The sequence below is a fragment of the Oncorhynchus clarkii genome, chromosome 33 (genome assembly GCF_045791955.1).
Source record: "Oncorhynchus clarkii lewisi isolate Uvic-CL-2024 chromosome 33, UVic_Ocla_1.0, whole genome shotgun sequence".
Lineage (NCBI taxonomy): Eukaryota > Metazoa > Chordata > Actinopteri > Salmoniformes > Salmonidae > Oncorhynchus > Oncorhynchus clarkii.
The window spans coordinates 26,348,016-26,366,316 of record NC_092179.1 but is presented as its reverse complement, the minus strand read 5'-3'; the positions used below and the strand labels follow the sequence as shown (position 1 = coordinate 26,366,316).

The window sequence follows — 18,301 nt, the reverse complement described above, 5'->3', positions numbered from 1 at the left end:
GATGGTCTGATACTACTGTACACACAGTAGGCCCATTGAACCTTTGTATTGCAACACATCACAACCAAGCATCCTTACCTGAGCCCTACTCAAATCCACACAATCACACTCCACACACCGCTGTCCCGTCGACTGCCAAGCCTCATGAAGACTAAGGGCTTCAATCTGTATCGCTGAAGTTCAGTGCTATAGCGCGATTGAAATTGAAAGGTAATTTCCTATTGAGCCCACATATGCAGGGTTTACTGTGAATGCAGTCTCAGCTAACGTGGGAACACTGCCTGTACATTTCTATTGCACTGTAGCGCATGCTCTACAGCGCTGTGGATTGATCAAGTCCTTATGCTAAACTGTCTCGTCCATATTTAAAGCAGCAAACAACCATAAGCAACCATCCTCTGAAGGGGAGTAAAGATAACCCATCTATATATCACTGGGAGTAACTATAAGATAACCCATCTATAGATCACTGGGACTAACTATAAGATAACCCATCTATAGATCACTGGGACTAACTATAAACTAACCCATCTATAGATCACTGGGACTAACTATAAACTAACCCATCTATAGATCACTGGGACTAACTATAAGCTAACCCATCTATATATCACTGGGACTAACTATAAACTAACCCATCTATAGATCACTGGGACTAACTATAAGCTAACCCATCTATAGATCACTGGGACTAACTATAAACTAACCCATCTATAGATCACTGGGACTAACTATAAGCTAACCCATCTATATATCACTGGGACTAACTATAAGAGCAAATCAAATTGTATTCATCACATAAACAAGCGAGACTATATACAGGGGTACTGGTAGAGAGTCAATGTGTGGGGGCACCGGTTAGTTGAGGTAATTGAGGTAATATGTACATGTAGGTGGAGTTAAAGTGACTATGCATAGATTATTAACAGAGAGTAGCAGCAGCGTAAAAGAGGGATCTGGATAGCCCTTGGATTAGCTGTTCAGGAGTCTTATGGCTTGGGGGTAGAAGCTGTTCAGAGGCCTTTTGGGCCTCGGCTTGGCGCTCCGGTACCACTGACCGTGTGGTAGCAGAGAGAACAGTCTATGACTAGGGTGGCTGGAGCCTTGATCATATAGATCATGCACCGTTAATATAAAACACACAAGTACATGCTGACACACACACACACACACAGTGTCCCAGCACACATGCACACATACACTCAGCCTGATGAATCCAATCCTTGGGTTTCAGTCATACAGTACATACACATACAGTATATCCCTGTCCTGCGGCTAGCGCTGAGCACTAACACAGAAATACTTTGGGACCGCTTCACAAGCCCATCTTTTATTCAGCACTCTACCGCCGACCAAATAAATGTAATACAACTCTAATTTGGACAAATGACCACCACCACTGCTGTGCAGTAGTAATCTCCTAACTGCACACACACATGGGTGTACCTGGGCAGGACTCTGTCTGTGCCTGTCTCCCCTCTACCTCTCCAGCATTAGGAGGCACTGCCATCCATTCCCAGTGGGTTTTCATTTGGAGTCTTATGTACTTATGAGACAAGGGGAAGACTACAGTCTATCAGGGATGTTTATGGACAAAATGGCTGGAAGACATCTATAGGACGACAGAACCACATGATGAACTGCCCTCTCATGTTACGCTCACATGTAGGTCTATATAGAAACTGGAAAAGAGAGAGAGACATGCTGTAGTTACACACACACACACACACACACACACACACACACACACACACACACACACACACACACACACACACACACACACACACACACACACATCCCAAACCAGCCCCCCCAACTCACACACACACACACACACACACACCCCAAACCAGCCCCCCCAACTCACACACACCAAACCAGCCCCCGCCCCACCTCACACACACAGTGCACTCCCCCCACCTCACAAACAACACACCCATCCCATCATCCTCTCACCTCTCCACCCAGCTCTTGTAACTGGGGATGTCCTTAGCATAGAGTAGCTTGTTGGAGGGGGAGTCCTTGCCCAGGCGGTGTTCTGAGGTAGAGCAGGAGTCCATGAAGGTCTGGGCCACCACAGACAGACAGGCGTCCGTGATGCTGCTCTTGTGGATGTCGAACACAAACTGGGGGTTCTTGATCACGTTCACCCAGAACCTCAGAGGTAGGCTATTGGGGAGAGACAGAGAGAGTTAGGGAATATCATGTCATCCTGGAACGTCAGAACCTTAGAGGTGGGCTATAGAGGAGACATCATGTAAACACGACACCCTGGCCTTACAGGGGACAGAGAACAGTCTATTACCATAACATACACCAGGTACATTTCTAGGAATGCTTCTCTGTGATAGAACACAACAAATGAAACAGAAGACATCAAGGTGATTTTCTACATTTAGACTTAAATAACAATCCTTGTTCAAATCCAAATCCAAGCAGATTACATCCCTGAATTTACAACAACTCACATTGGATAAAGCCAGCCGGTGGATGTGGTCGGTCTGAGCTAACACATTCAGTGGCAGAAGGGAATGAGGACCCATTCACTTTGCAATCTAGTACACGGCTTGTTGCTGATGCGTTCTATTTGATGTTTGCGCGATTTAATAAAGCCCTAATCTTAAAAGCAGGCAACGCCAGGGCTTCATGGTTTCCAGCTGTGTCTGGGGGCTTCACACCAACTCGGTTCATATTGCCTTGTTTAGACATGCGGCCCATTCCATGCCTGTCTAGAATAATCAAAACACAAGTCTGTTTATTTGTTGGCCTTGGAACGAATGGAGGTAGCACAGGTGCTAGTGTGTGTTACGGATCAAGTGGTATAAAGACAGGACTGAGAATCTCTCTCTCTCTCTCTCTCTCTCTCTCTCTCTCTCTCTCTCTCTCTCTCTCTCTCTCTCTCTCTCTCTCTCTCTCTCTCTCTCTCATATATATTTATTAACTGGGCAGCATTGTTTTGGATGACGCGACTGTGTGTGCAACATCAGGGAGGAGAGCGAAAAAAACCACAATCATTTGAATAACCCCTCTCCCGACATGTCCTACCCCCCAACCTGCTGTACGACCTAACAAAAGAGGATTTGGCGAGGGAAACCTTGGCATTATGACTCTGAATTAATCTGGACGAATCTTCTGGGATTAGCGGCCGGATCAAAGGATATTAACACCGCCGTGATGCAAGTCTTGATTGTCGTCAATCTGGCGCAGCTGGCCAATACTAGGTTAAGGTCTAGATGGTTTCCGAGGGGAAAGGTCAGATTTAAAGAGTCTCTTCAAACGTTCCATTTCTGGGCCAGGTTCATAATGATATTTAGATTTCAGTGAATGTGACACAATACAGGTTTATCTGACAAACTATCACTAGGAGACGATAGAGAGCTGTGTTTGCATTGTGGCAATTGTTCTGCCAATACCTTCGTACAACCTAACTTTTCCCCAAACTGTAAAGCCTTTTCCCCAAACTGTAAAGCTTTTTCTCCAAACTGTAAAGCTTTTTCTCCAAACTGTAAAGCCTTTTCTCCAAACTGTAAAGCTTTTTCCCCAAACTGTAAAGCCTTTTCTCCAAACTGTAAAGCCTTTTCTCCAAACTGTAAAGCCTTTTCCCCAAACTGTAAAGCTTTTTCCCCAAACTGTAAAGCTTTTCCCCTAAACTGTAAAGTATGTTATTCATACTGTGGTGTCCAGGATGGAAGCCCAGGCTAGACTGGCACGGGCATGAATGAAGATCTGACTTCTGCCCAAGTGGTATTTGGTTATTGTGCAGCGTTACATTGATTGTTGTCTGTGGGGGACGTTTCATTGTCTTGGATGTTTGATCAGATATAACATATCCAATGAGTCCAAACACACTGGGGTATATGGAGAGCAACTGTGCCCTTGGAATTCACATCTTCTGACGTATTTTAAAGATGTTTGAATGCAGTTATGACACTGCTTTTTTCTTTACAGAGACGAAGCTAAAGTCTTCACTCAGATACTGAACGTGACTCTGTGATCTGTCAACGGTCAGTCAGACAGGAACAACCCTTTTACTCAGGGATGGAGAGAGTGTACAGCACTGAGGCACGACACTACAGAGCATTGTCCAGGCCTAGTGAGTGATTAGCCAGGTCCCAGAACGGTTTGTGCGGTCCTGCCAACTCCTATGGTTTATCCTGTAAATGTAATTATACATTTTTGTCGGGCAGTTCGGAGTTGTCATTGTGCATGGAGTTGTATGGGTTGTTGAACTTTGAGGTCAATGGTTTTTGTTTGTGGTTCCATTACCATCCAATCCCCCTAAAGTGACTTTGGGCTTTTTGAAAAGCACTTCAAATAAAATGTTTTATCATTATGGTCATTGTCATGGCTAGTGAGTGTTGGCCTAGCTAACATCAGCAGGACGAATCCCTTGGTTTCCAAGGAAACAGGACGGATTAAAGGTAAATATTGACCCAATATCTACAAATCAAATCAAACAACAGTGTAATCTTGGATCAATACTGATCCATGGTTCTGGTACTCATACTGGAGCCTGTACTTCAGGCTGGGTAGAAGTAGAATGTAATGTCTATATGGAGAATGTGATTTAGTGTAATATCACTGTAACATCTCCGTTGTCAACCTTCAGAGGGATGTGTCTTCCTGTCTGCTGCTGTCATTGGGAGAGTGTGGTGGTGGGTTTATGTGATTAAGGACACAGATGAGTTGTGTGTGGTGTGCATTGTGGGCATGTGTGTGCCAGTCTGCTCTAGAAGCTGGTCATTAAAACGCTGCTTGCTGAAGGGACACACACTGAAGAAAGAGGATGAGAGGGAGATGTCGACACACTGACTGCTGATCCAAAAGATACCATCTGGAGGAGCTCTAGGAGTCTGACTCAAACACACACACACGCACACACACACACACGCACACACACACACACGCACGCACACGCACACACACACACACACACACACACACACACACACACACACACACACACACACACACACACACACACACACACACACAGATGCAGAAAGGCATGCACTCGCACAGGTATTTAAACAGATGCACAATGCATGAACACACACACACACGCTCACACACGCACACGCACACACACACACACACACACGCCCCACAAACGCTCTCTCTCTCAAACCATTAGTAATGAGGAGGGCAAGTAAAGGTCATATGCTGGGGGACAGAGGAGGCAGGTGGGAGGAGCTATAGGAGGATGGGCTCATTGTAATGGCTGGAATGGAATCCATGGAACAGAGTCAAACATGTGGTTTCCATGTGGTTGATATGTTTGGCACCATTTCATGTATTCCATTCCAGCTATTATAATGAGCCCGTCCTCCTATAGCTCCTCCCACCAGCCGTCTATGCTGTGGGATGATTACACAGTCAACCATTGTGGATGATCACACAGTCAACCATGGTGGATGATTACACAGTCAACCATGGTGGATGATCACACAGTCAACCATGGTGGATGATCACACAGTCAACCATGGTGGAGGATCACACAGTCAACCATGGTGGATGATCACACAGTCAACCATGGTGGATGATCACACAGTCAACCATGGTGGATGATTACACAGTCAACCATGGTGGATGATCACACAGTCAACCATGGTGGATGATTACACAGTCAACCATGGTGGATGATCACACAGTCAACCATGGTGGATGATTACACAGTCAACCATGGTGGATGATCACACAGTCAACCATGGTGGATGATCACACAGTCAACCATGGTGGATGATTACACAGTCAGCCATGGTGGATGATCACACAGTCAACCATTGTGGATGATCACACAGTCAACCATGGTGGATGATCACACAGTCAACCATGGTGGATGATCACACAGTCAACCATGCACTAGACTGAGTGATGATGAAAGGTCTGTCTGTCAGAGGCTCTTCCTGTACCAGCCTGCTTCTGGGAATCAAACAATATGGCTGACAGGAAAATAGACCATTATCGACCCCTAAACAAATAAAAACTGCCTTTAATGAGGAACTATTATACCTACGCCTCACATTAATTTAGTCTACTAACATGGTCTACATATCTATGAATAACTGCAGCACAGAAAATAGTCTAGACTCTCACCCAGAGACATGACAATGACAGGATGGGTTCTTGGAAACCACACACAGCTGTGTGTCTCTCAATTTCAATCTCAGGTTAGGATGGATTATTTCAATCTATCTCTGCTGCTGGAGAATTACACAGGGCAGAGAATAATCTGGTTTGAAGGACATGTCCCCACTGCTTGGTGTAGAACAGGGGACATGGTGCTCTGAGCAGGCTGGGTGTATTTAATAATCTGGTTTGAAGGACATGTCCCCACTGCTTGGTGTAGAACAGGGGACATGGTGCTCTGAGCTGGCTGGGTGTATTTAATAATCTGGTTTGAAGGATATGTCCCCACTGCTTGGTGTAGAACAGGGGACATGGTGCTCTGAGCAGGCTGGGTGTATTTAATAATCTGGTTTGAAGGACATGTCCCCACTGCTTGGTGTAGAACAGGGGACATGGTGCTCTGAGCTGGCTGGGTGTATTTAATAATCTGGTTTGAAGGACATGTCCCCACTGCTTGGTGTAGAACAGGGGACATGGTGCTCTGAGCTGGCTGGGTGTATTTAATAATCTGGTTTGAAGGATATGTCCCCACTGCTTGGTGTAGAACAGGGGACATGGTGCTCTGAGCTGGCTGGGTGTATTTAATAATCTGGTTTGAAGGACATGTCCCCACTGCTTGGTGTAGAACAGGGGACATGGTGCTCTGAGCAGGCTGGGTGTATTTAATAATCTGGTTTGAAGGATATGTCCCCACTGCTTGGTGTAGAACAGGGGACATGGTGCTCTGAGCTGGCTGGGTGTATTTAATAATCTGGTTTGAAGGACATGTCCCCACTGCTTGGTGTAGAACAGGGGACATGGTGCTCTGAGCAGGCTGGGTGTATTTAATAATCTGGTTTGAAGGATATGTCCCCACTGCTTGGTGTAGAACAGGGGACATGGTGCTCTGAGCTGGCTGGGTGTATTTAATAATCTGGTTTGAAGGACATGTCCCCACTGCTTGGTGTAGAACAGGGGACATGGTGCTCTGAGCAGGCTGGGTGTATTTAATAATCTGGTTTGAAGGACATGTCCCCACTGCTTGGTGTAGAACAGGGGACATGGTGCTCTGAGCTGGCTGGGTGTATTTAATAATCTGGTTTGAAGGATATGTCCCCACTGCTTGGTGTAGAACAGGGGACATGGTGCTCTGAGCTGGCTGGGTGTATTTAATAATCTGGTTTGAAGGACATGTCCCCACTGCTTGGTGTAGAACAGGGGACATGGTGCTCTGAGCAGGCTGGGTGTATTTAATAATCTGGTTTGAAGGACATGTCCCCACTGCTTGGTGTAGAACAGGGGACATGGTGCTCTGAGCAGGCTGGGTGTATTTAATAATCTGGTTTGAAGGATATGTCCCCACTGCTTGGTGTAGAACAGGGGACATGGTGCTCTGAGCTGGCTGGGTGTATTTAATAATCTGGTTTGAAGGACATGTCCCCACTGCTTGGTGTAGAACAGGGGACATGGTGCTCTGAGCTGGCTGGGTGTATTTAATAATCTGGTTTGAAGGATATGTCCCCACTGCTTGGTGTAGAACAGGGGACATGGTGCTCTGAGCTGGCTGGGTGTATTTAATAATCTGGTTTGAAGGACATGTCCCCACTGCTTGGTGTAGAACAGGGGACATGGTGCTCTGAGCAGGCTGGGTGTATTTAATAATCTGGTTTGAAGGACATGTCCCCACTGCTTGGTGTAGAACAGGGGACATGGTGCTCTGAGCAGGCTGGGTGTATTTAATAATCTGGTTTGAAGGATATGTCCCCACTGCTTGGTGTAGAACAGGGGACATGGTGCTCTGAGCTGGCTGGGTGTATTTAATAATCTGGTTTGAAGGACATGTCCCCACTGCTTGGTGTAGAACAGGGGACATGGTGCTCTGAGCAGGCTGGGTGTATTTAATAATCTGGTTTGAAGGATATGTCCCCACTGCTTGGTGTAGAACAGGGGACATGGTGCTCTGAGCAGGCTGGGTGTATTTAATAATCTGGTTTGAAGGACATGTCCCCACTGCTTGGTGTAGAACAGGGGACATGGTGCTCTGAGCTGGCTGGGTGCAGAAGGCACTAAGCGTTGTGTAAGCGTTGTGTAAGCGTTACCAGTGTGTTATATTAAAGGACTGTTTAACGTTTCCCCTCTTGCGAGAGTGATTCCATTAATGTCTATTGTAAGAGCGACCTACAGAGCTCTTGGAAAACACTTAACACGCTCTTCTGCAAATGGTGCAATAACGCAGACACTGGGAAGGATACAAATTAGGACCATGAAGTAAATAGTCTCTCTTTACCCCTCTCTCTCCACTCTCCTCCGGACGACTGCCCCACAAATCAATTCCCAGCCCCATGGTCCTTTGGGTCGGAGCTGAGTGATGCATGATGGGACCATGGCGAAGGCCAGGGGCTAATGAGTTATTAGCGTGGTGTTTAACTCCCACTGAGTCCATTTCCTCTTCTCCTCCACCCCCTCCTCTCCTCCTCTCTTCCTCTCTCCCTCATTCTAATCCACTCCAGGTTATTTAACCCTGCCACCCCTTCAGGAGGGGGACACAGGTCTAAATTAATCAGAGGGTATTCATTTGGAGTCCACTTCCTTCACCTAGCCTCCCCTGGTTTCCTCGCCCTGGCGACTACGGGCGGCTCGTTCCCGGTCGGTCACCATGGTAATGTCAGAGCTGGCTGCCCTGATTGGTTGCCTGTGGGATTAGCTCTTCGTCATTGGATTTAATGAAGATTGTTCACACACTCCATGGTTCATTCAGTAGGCATGGAGGTGGTGGTGGAGCAGGGAGACATATTTAGGGCAGTGCCATCTTCTCTCTGATAAACTTCCGTGTGTGTGTGTGTGTGTGTGTATACAAGAGTGTACATGTGTCTGTGTTTCTACACGTGTGTGTGTGTGTAGGGGGGGGGGGGGGGGGGGTTGCAGTACACTTCCAATGTTAACCTGTTTTAGCACAGTACACAGTAAAACAACAGAAAAGGCCAGATGTCGCCAGTGTCTCACCAGTTGCTTTTCCATGTGTGTCTGACATGCGGGTCATGGATGCTGTGCTTGTCAGCCTGCTCATCCAGGAAGTCAAACATGTACTTGATGGCCAGGGGCAGGGCGCTGCCTCGGTGGGCCGTGCTGAAGATGGTCTCAAACAGGTCGTCCACAAACTTCTGTAAAGTGCCCTGTGGAAGCAGAGAGATCAGCAGTGAGCGACAGGCAACACACACAGAGACAGAGAGAATGGCGACAGGTGTCTGCAACACTGGTATCAGACACATCGGCATCAGACACATCGGTATCAGACACATCGGTATCAGACACATCGGTATCAGACACATCGGCATCAGACACATCGGCATCAGACACATCGGTATCAGACACACTGGTATCAGACACATCGGCATCAGACACATCGGCATCAGACACATCGGCATCAGACACATCGGCATCAGACACATCGGTATCAGACACATCGGCATCAGACACATCGGCATCAGACACATCGGTATCAGACACATCGGCATCAGACACATCGGTATCAGACACATCGGTATCAGACACATCGGTATCAGACACATCGGTATCAGACACATCGGTATCAGACACATCGGCATCAGACACATCGGTATCAGACACATCGGTATCAGACACATCGGTATCAGACACATCGGCATCAGACACATCGGCATCAGACACATCGGCATCAGACACATCGGTATCAGACACATCGGTATCAGACACATCGGTATCAGACCCATCGGTATCAGACACATCGGTATCAGACACATCGGTATCAGACACATCGGCATCAGACACATCGGCATCAGACACATCGGCATCAGACACATCGGTATCAGACACATCGGTATCAGACACATCGGCATCAGACACATCGGTATCAGACACATCGGTATCAGACACATCGGTATCAGACACATCGGTATCAGACACATCGGCATCAGACACATCGGCATCAGACACATCGGTATCAGACACATCGGTATCAGACACATCGGTATCAGACACATCGGTATCAGACACATCGGCATCAGACACATCGGCATCAGACACATCGGCATCAGACACATCGGTATCAGACACATCGGTATCAGACACATCGGTATCAGACACATCGGTATCAGACACATCGGTATCAGACACACTGGTATCAGACACATCGGTATCAGACACATCGGCATCAGACACATCGGTATCAGACACATCGGTATCAGATACATCGGTATCAGACACATCGGTATCAGACACATCGGTATCAGACACATCGGTATCAGACACATCGGTATCAGACACATCGGTATCAGACACATCGGGAACACGTTACTTGACACCTAGTGTCAACACGTTATGACACAGTCATAACCATGTCATAATAGCTGACATAACTTGTCATAACCTGTCATAATATGGTCATAACATTGTCAAGACCAATATATTTACACCTGTTGTGACATATATTGGGTCATTTTATGGCTGGTTATGACACCTACATAAGAGTGTCAAAACACACATTTATTCAAATGAGTTTTTTCCCTGACAAGTTTTAAAGTTGGTTTCTTAAATCCTTTGTTGTTGTGAATTCTTTACATTCATCTTTTATTCATCATATTTTAAATAACTTGTAGAAAATACACTTTATGAGACTGTCAAGAAGCATTATGACCATCCTGTGTCACTTTACTTGGACTAAGAAAATACACTTTGACACTCAAGAAGCATTATGACCATCATAATCACATAAGTCAGATAGGCCAATCACATACATGCCCTTATACCAGTCATCTGTCAAAAAGAGGGTGTCTTGTCCTGCTTCTGCTCTTGCATTCATCCCAGTCATCAGAAACAGAGCATTGGGGTAAGTGCATGTCTGACATCATTTTGTGTGCAATTACAATGATCATTTAATATGGTCAATAAAACAAAATACTTAGGCTATGATGTAATGGAATGTTTTTCCTTGTGTGGTAGGTTTGGTGGGTTTTGACACTTATGTAGGTGTCATAACCAGCCATAAAATAACACAATATATGTCACAACAGGTCAAAAGATGTCATGAGTCTTATGACCGTATTATAACAGGTCATGACACGTTACGTCAGATATTATGACATGGTTATGACCGTATTATAACAGGTTATGACACGTTACGTCAGATATTATGACATGGTTATGACCGTGTCATAACGTGTTCTGACGCTGGGTGTCAAGTGTTACCGACGCATCAAACTCACGGTTTCCATGGTTTCCATGTGTTTGATACCATTCCATTCACTACATTCCATCCATTATTATGAGCCATCCTCCCCTCACCAGCCTCCGGTGGTGTGTGCGTCTGACTGAGAGTGGGTTTTATCCTGTGTATCTGATGGTGTTTCCTGATGTGTTTCTCTCTCTCTCTCTCTCTGGTCCTAAATCTCTGGGCTTTGATGGGAAATTGTTTTTTCACAGTTCACTTTTAATAATATCTGGGAACAGGAGGTGCATCTCCTGAGCCTCTGTGTGTGGAGGGATTAGCTCACACACTGCACCATTGACCCTAATTTGATTTAATGTTCTCGTCTTTAAGGAGGAGAGAAGAGAGAGAACGAGATAGATAGAAAGAGAAAATCTAATCCACTTGTAAGGAATGAGCTGATAGAATGCGAGGGGGAGAAGAGAGGAGAGGACAGAATGACAAAAAGCAACAGTGAGGGAAGCCTATCTGGAAAGAGCCACAAGCGCGCAGTGTGTCAGATGAGGTGTGCACAAGCGGCAAATAAAAATCCCAATTTGGGTGGAGCGGGGACTGAGTCAGAGAGGAGAGAGGGAGGGGGGCGTGAGGAGAATCCAGTTAGCTGACAATCACAGCCGTGATTCTACCATGTCCCACATTTCTGACAGCTTATCATTTGCCTATGAAGATGAAAATATAAATTTCTTCCTCAAACCCTGTGTAGTCATGGGGACCGTTTAGTGGCAGGGAGGCTGTTATACATGTAGTGTGTGTGTGTGTGTGTGTGTGTGTGTGTGTGTGTGTGTGTGTGTGTGTGTGTGTGTGTGTGTTATACGTGTGTATGTGAGTGTTTGTGAGTAAAGAATCCCACAGACAGAAAACTTCATCATGATAGTCCTTCATCTGTCCCCTGAGAGCACAAGTTGCCATTACAGCCCACTGAAAACACACACACACACACACACACACACACACACACACACACACACACACACACACACACACACACACACACACACACACACACACACACACACACACACACACACACACACACAGAGAGAGAGAAACCTGGCCCATCATTACACTGCACTTTAAAGACAATGTGTAATCTAGAATTTTGCCTCACAGACCGTGCTGCCTGCGTCAGAACTACCCTGTCATTTAGGATGAGGACAGACAGTGTTTCCTGCATCAGAACTACCCTGTCATTTAGGATGAGGACAGACAGTGTTTCCTGCATCAGAACTACCCTGTCATTTAGGATGAGGACAGACAGTGTTGCCTGCATCAGAACTACCCTGTCATTTAGGATGAGGACAGACAGTGTTGCCTGCATCAGAACTACCCTGTCATTTAGGATGAGGACAGACAGTGTTGCCTGCATCAGAACTACCCTGTCATTTAGGATGAGGACAGACAGTGTTTCCTGCATCAGAACTACCCTGTCATTTAGGATGAGGACAGACAGTGTTGCCTGCATCAGAACTACCCTGTCATTTAGGATGACAGACAGACCGTGTTGCCTGCATCAGAACTACCCTGTCATTTAGGATGAGGACAGACAGTGTTGCCTGCATCAGAACTACCCTGTCATTTAGGATGAGGACAGACAATGTTTCCTGCATCAGAACTACCCTGTCATTTAGGATGAGGACAGACAGTGTTTCCTGCATCAGAACTACGCTGTCATTTAGGATGAGGACAGACAATGTTTCCTGCATCAGAACTACGCTGTCATTTAGGATGAGTGGAAAGAAAAAAAACAACAAAGACTGAGTGGGTGAAGGGTTGTTGGTGTTGTCACAAACAGAGAGAGAGAGAGAGACAGAGGAAAAGAGGAATAGAGAACGCAATCAAGAAATAAGCCCTTTGCCCCCCCATCAAAGTGACACTGATGGACCTAAAATGGAAAACGTCAGCGCCGGGCCGACCGACGGTATTTATTGGTGAGGTGAAAGTCAAACGCAGTCAATTACAGGGCTGTCGGCACAGTCATACCTCAACAAGAGAGATGGACCCCAAGATAAACTGATTACTTCACAAAACACTCCATCTGTAAAGATGACACGCCGTCTCTGCATCGCATTCCCTCCTGACCAGGGTCATCACAGGTAAATAGAGCATTGCTCAGTGTGTGTGTGTGTGTGTGTGTGTGTGTGTGTGTGTGTGTGTGTGTGTGTGTGTGTGTGTGTGTGTGTGTGTTTGAATGACTGAGTGTTTTTGTCTGTCTAAGCGTGTTAGATTGTGGCTCTGGTACATGTGCTTCATAGAGAGAGTGTTGCCATATTCATTACACAGCTCCACAGTGACTGCTCACTGCCAATCACAGCACACGCCAGAGAAATGACAGACAACACTCACTCTCCATATCTCTGTTGCCTCCTTAGCCATCTCTGCCAACAACTCTGTTGATGAGTGTGTGTGGGTGTGTGTGTGAATCCTGCCACTAAGCATTCCCATTACAAATCCAGAAAACCAGGTGGAGTGTTGTCTGTCTGAACCACAACACAAAGAGCATGGAATGGTCACACCACCAACACCTCCCTCCCTCCCTCCCTCCCTCCCTCCCTCCCTCCCTCCCTCCCTCCCTCCCTCCCTCCCTCCCTCTCTCCCTCTCTCTCTCCCCCTCCCTATCTCTCCCCCTTCCCCCCTATCTCTCTCTCTCCCCCCCTCCCTCCCTCTCTCTCTCCCCTCCCCCCCTCTCTCTCTCCCCTCCCCCCCTCTCTCTCTCCCCTCCCCCCCTCTCTCTCTCCCCTCCCCCCCTCTCTCTCTCCCCTCCCCCCCTATCTCCCTCCCTCCCTCTCTGGAAGAAAGCATGTGTGATGTAAAGGAGGTGCATCATTAGCAAGTGGATTGGTAATTCCCATTGAGCAGTGGGATCAAAGTCACGATTCCCTCCAAACCAAATTAACTGATTTTCTAAGGGGCAATAGCGCCCTGGCATGCTCAAAGAGACTCATTTTACGGCTATTTCCATTTCTGTTTTTCACCAGATAACATCTCTGTCCACAGAAAAAGCCTTTACAGGTTGTACCTTTGTGTGTCACCTCTATCATTAGATATGCTGCTGAGGTCTGAAAGACAATATACATCTACATATTTTCACTTAGGTCTCAGAGTCTACAGGGGATGAGGAATAATATCATATTTGAATAAGGTGTGCATTCGTGTGATAACTCACCTTAGTGGCCAGCAGCCTGGTCAGGTATATCTCAGAGACCATCTTGGAGCCGCGGTCTCCTTCCTTCTGGTCTCCGTGTTCGTGGTTCTTTACCAGGTGCCACACCTTGACCCCGCTCTCCAGGTCGGGCGTGATCATGGGCGTGCGCGAGCGCAGGCTGTCGGGGCTCCCCGTGTACTTGATCATGTTCTCTGTGGAACATAACGAACAACATCAGAATATGACACAGAGATGAAGCAGAAACCAATGGACATACTGTAACAGACTATGGAAATATAACATGATCAGCACAGACATAGTATAGACGTTGTAGCAGCACAGACATAGTATAGACGTTGTAGCCGCGGGAAGATGTTTGGGGGTGGGGGTGCTACGTTTCTTTCGCCAAACGGTGTGGCAAAAAAACAACATCTTGGTGAAATATTTTTTGAGTTCTGCGTTACAGACGGCTGTATCGGTCTGCTAATACAGGACTTTTGAATTAGTTTGTATTATTTGGTGGTGCTACAGCACCCTCAGCCTCCCTACTTCCCGCGGATATGGTGCAGAGTAGAGAGAGACAACACACCTAACAGAGGGGATGTGTAAAGAAAACATCTGAGCCAGCACAGTACTGTTCAGGTCGCCGCGATCCAGTGAAAATGGTCAGAGACCACAACATAGACAAAACACACAAAAAAGACAGACGCAACACAAACCAAAGACAGACAAAACAAAATACAGGGGGGGTCAAGCCATACTACACAGGTATTCTAAAGTATACTACACAGGTATTCTAAAGTATACTACACAGGTATTCTAAAGGATACTACACAGGTATTCTAAAGGATACTACACAGGTATTCTAAAGGATTCTAAATGATACTACACAGGTATTCTAAATGATACTACACAGGTATTCTAAATGATACTACACAGGTATTCTAAAGGATACTACACAGGTATTCTAAAGGATACTACACAGATATTCGAATGGATTCTAAAGGATACAAAGTCAAATAAGCCAAATTCAGTCAAGTAGTTTATCTGGGTTCAGTTAGAAGCTTCAAGCTACCGAGACTTTGAGATTGGACATTAACTTTTACAACAGCGTGTACGTGGTTAATTTTTCATGCCGTCTTTTTCTCTCAGGAGGTAGAATACACCGTGGCACAATTCACGGACACAAAATCGAACAGGTGTATGGCGAGATGAAATATTCATATGCCCGCCCCATTTGACAAGAGTGGCGATGACATTCAAAAACACTCCGGCTCGATGAATGTTTACACAGTCTGAAAATAATTGATCAGTAGGACTGTTGGTCGAGGGAGAGGACGGTGAAATAAAGTGTGTTTTTGCCAAGGCAGATGCTGCAGAAATCAATTTGTCCTTCCAGAGAGAAATGCAGGAAGAGTGAATGATGGAGGGAGAGAGGAAGAGAGGAGAGGAGAGGGAGGGGTAAAGTACTAGAGAGAGAAAGCAGGTAAAGTGTGTGTGCGCATATTGACTCCTGGAACTTGACTGACTTGGAATGATTGGAGTGTGTGTGCATGTGTGAGTGTGCGTGTGTGTGTGCGCGTGCGTGTGTGTGTGCGCGTGTGTGTGAGCGTGTGTGTGCGCGTGTGTGTGTAATAATAAAGTGGTGGGTGTCTCCCAGAGTGTTATTGAGTGTGCTGGTGTAATAGGGCGTGATGACACGTTCGGTGGAGTGGAAGGAGTTCCTAGAAGGAGCGCTCCACACACACACAGTCCTGAAATACTACCATACTGACATATCACACAGGAGTTTTGATTAAGAAAGGAAGCTCTCTCTCTCTCTCTCTCCCCATCACTTTCTGCCTTCTCCTTCCATCCCTCTCTCTTTCTCTTTCTCTCCCTCTCTTTCTCTCTCTCTTTCTCTCCCTCTCTTTCTCTCCCTCTCTTTCTCTTCCTCTCTTTCTCTCTAAATCCCTTTCCCGCGCGCTTCATCTCACTCACTAACTTTCTGGCTTCTCCTTCCATCCCTCTCTCCCCTACTTCCTCTTCATCTTTCTCCCTCCCTGTTCCTCTTCATCTTTCTCTTTACCCCTCTTCTTCTTCATCATCCCTCCTCTCTCCACCTTCCTCATTTTCTCTCACTAACTTTCTCCCTCCCTCTCCCCCTCTCCTTTGGCTCCATTAGAATCATCCTCTCTTCTCCTCAGTGCCTCTCCATTGTGATCAGTCCAGTTCAAAGTCCCCCCCCTCCATGTCTCAAGTGGCTCTGGCATCGTTTGAAGTCAATTCCCCAACTAAGTGAAGAGATGTGTGACATTCTGTCTTCCTCCATCTCTCTCTCTATCTCCATCCTGTTCCCTCTCTTTCTCTTTCACACTCACCCTCCTTTTTCTTTGGTCTAATTTGAGTGGAGGAACGGAGGCGAGGCGGTGAGATGGCGTATGGAGATGAGGTGCTAGCTGGCTAATAAAGTGGTCATTTGATGTGTCTGGAGTGTTTGAGTCCGGGCAGCGCTGCCTTTGATCAGGGTTTGATTTGATGGCTTCTTCTCAGGTTCAAGAGAACACAGGGCCGGACCAAGACAGTCACTGCTAGATGGGACACTGTCTGCATCCCAAATGGTACGCTATTCCCCATGTAGTTCATCATATTCCCCATGGGGCTCTGGTCCAAAGTAGTGCACTATATAGGGAGTAGGGTGCCATTTGGGACACAGTTTCTGTCTCCAGTCCCAGGGGGGAGGAAAGTGCAAACTGCAAATGCACTCTTTCTTCTCTTCCCTCTCTTTGTTCTCTCTTTGTTAGTCTGTTAAATTCCCTGCTCTCTAATCTTGTTATCCTGTCTCCTGGGCTCAGTTCTGTCCCTCTTCTCCTCTGGGGATTTGTCACTATTACTAAGGTGTACAGCACATAGTGGCTAATGTATGGAAGACTTTACTATGTGTTCAGGTATTGCTAATAGTGGCTAATGTATAGAAGACTTTACTATGTGTTCAGGTATTGTTAATAGTGGCTAATGTATGGAAGACTTTACTATGTGTTCAGGTATTGCTAATAGTGGCTAATGTATGGAAGACTTTACTATGTGTTCAGGTATTGCTAATAGTGGCTAATGTATAGAAGACTTTACTATGTGTTCAGGTATTGTTAATAGTGGCTAATGTATGGAAGACTTTACTATGTGTTCAGGTATTGTTAACAGAGCCTTTACATCTGTTAGTGACATATGGAGCTCAGTTAGTTTGAGGGATGAACAGTGTGTGCAGGAGAAGTCTGTGTTGGTTTCTGTGGTGAAGGTTTAGAGGGAGAAGGTGCTGTTTAGCCACGTTTTTTAATTAAAATCCTGGCAATGGAGCTTGTGCATTCGCAACAGGGAATACCCAGTGTGTGTGTGGGTGTGAAAGTCTGTGTGTGTGCTGTTGTGTGTTTGTGTGTGCATGTAAGTGTGTGTGTGTGCTGACTCTGACTATGGATCCCACTCCGATGAGAAGGACACAGTTCTTCCTGTTTAACTCTCAGGCACACAGACTGCTGGGAGATGGAGGGGGGGGGGGTGTAATTGTTTTAGTTCCAGGAGGACAATCCTATCCAGCAGAGAAATCTGGAAATGTGCCGGAAATGTACTCCTCTCTCCTACACACTCACACACACACACACACACACACACACACACACACACACACACACACACACACACACACACACGTGTTATCCATACCGTATTTACTGGCTGAGGTTCTGGACACAGTTGAGTTGTTGACCGAGTTGTAGGCCGTCACCTGCTTGGGGACCAGGGCCATCACAGAGTTATCAGGCACCTGCAGAGAG

The 18,301-nt window shown here is 46.3% G+C and overlaps 1 protein-coding gene across 1 annotated transcript in view; it reads right to left on the bottom strand.

The window, feature by feature from the left end:
- Positions 1-18,301, bottom strand: part of LOC139392961 (plexin-A4) — a 141,577-nt gene that overhangs the window by 15,972 nt on the left and 107,304 nt on the right. The window contains exons 23-26 of the mRNA XM_071141271.1: positions 18,192-18,291; positions 14,517-14,707; positions 9,115-9,284; positions 1,960-2,172 (exon numbers count right to left, since the gene is read on the bottom strand). Coding sequence (XP_070997372.1) covers positions 1,960-2,172; positions 9,115-9,284; positions 14,517-14,707; positions 18,192-18,291 — 674 coding nt within the window. The remainder of the gene's footprint in view (positions 1-1,959; positions 2,173-9,114; positions 9,285-14,516; positions 14,708-18,191; positions 18,292-18,301) is intronic.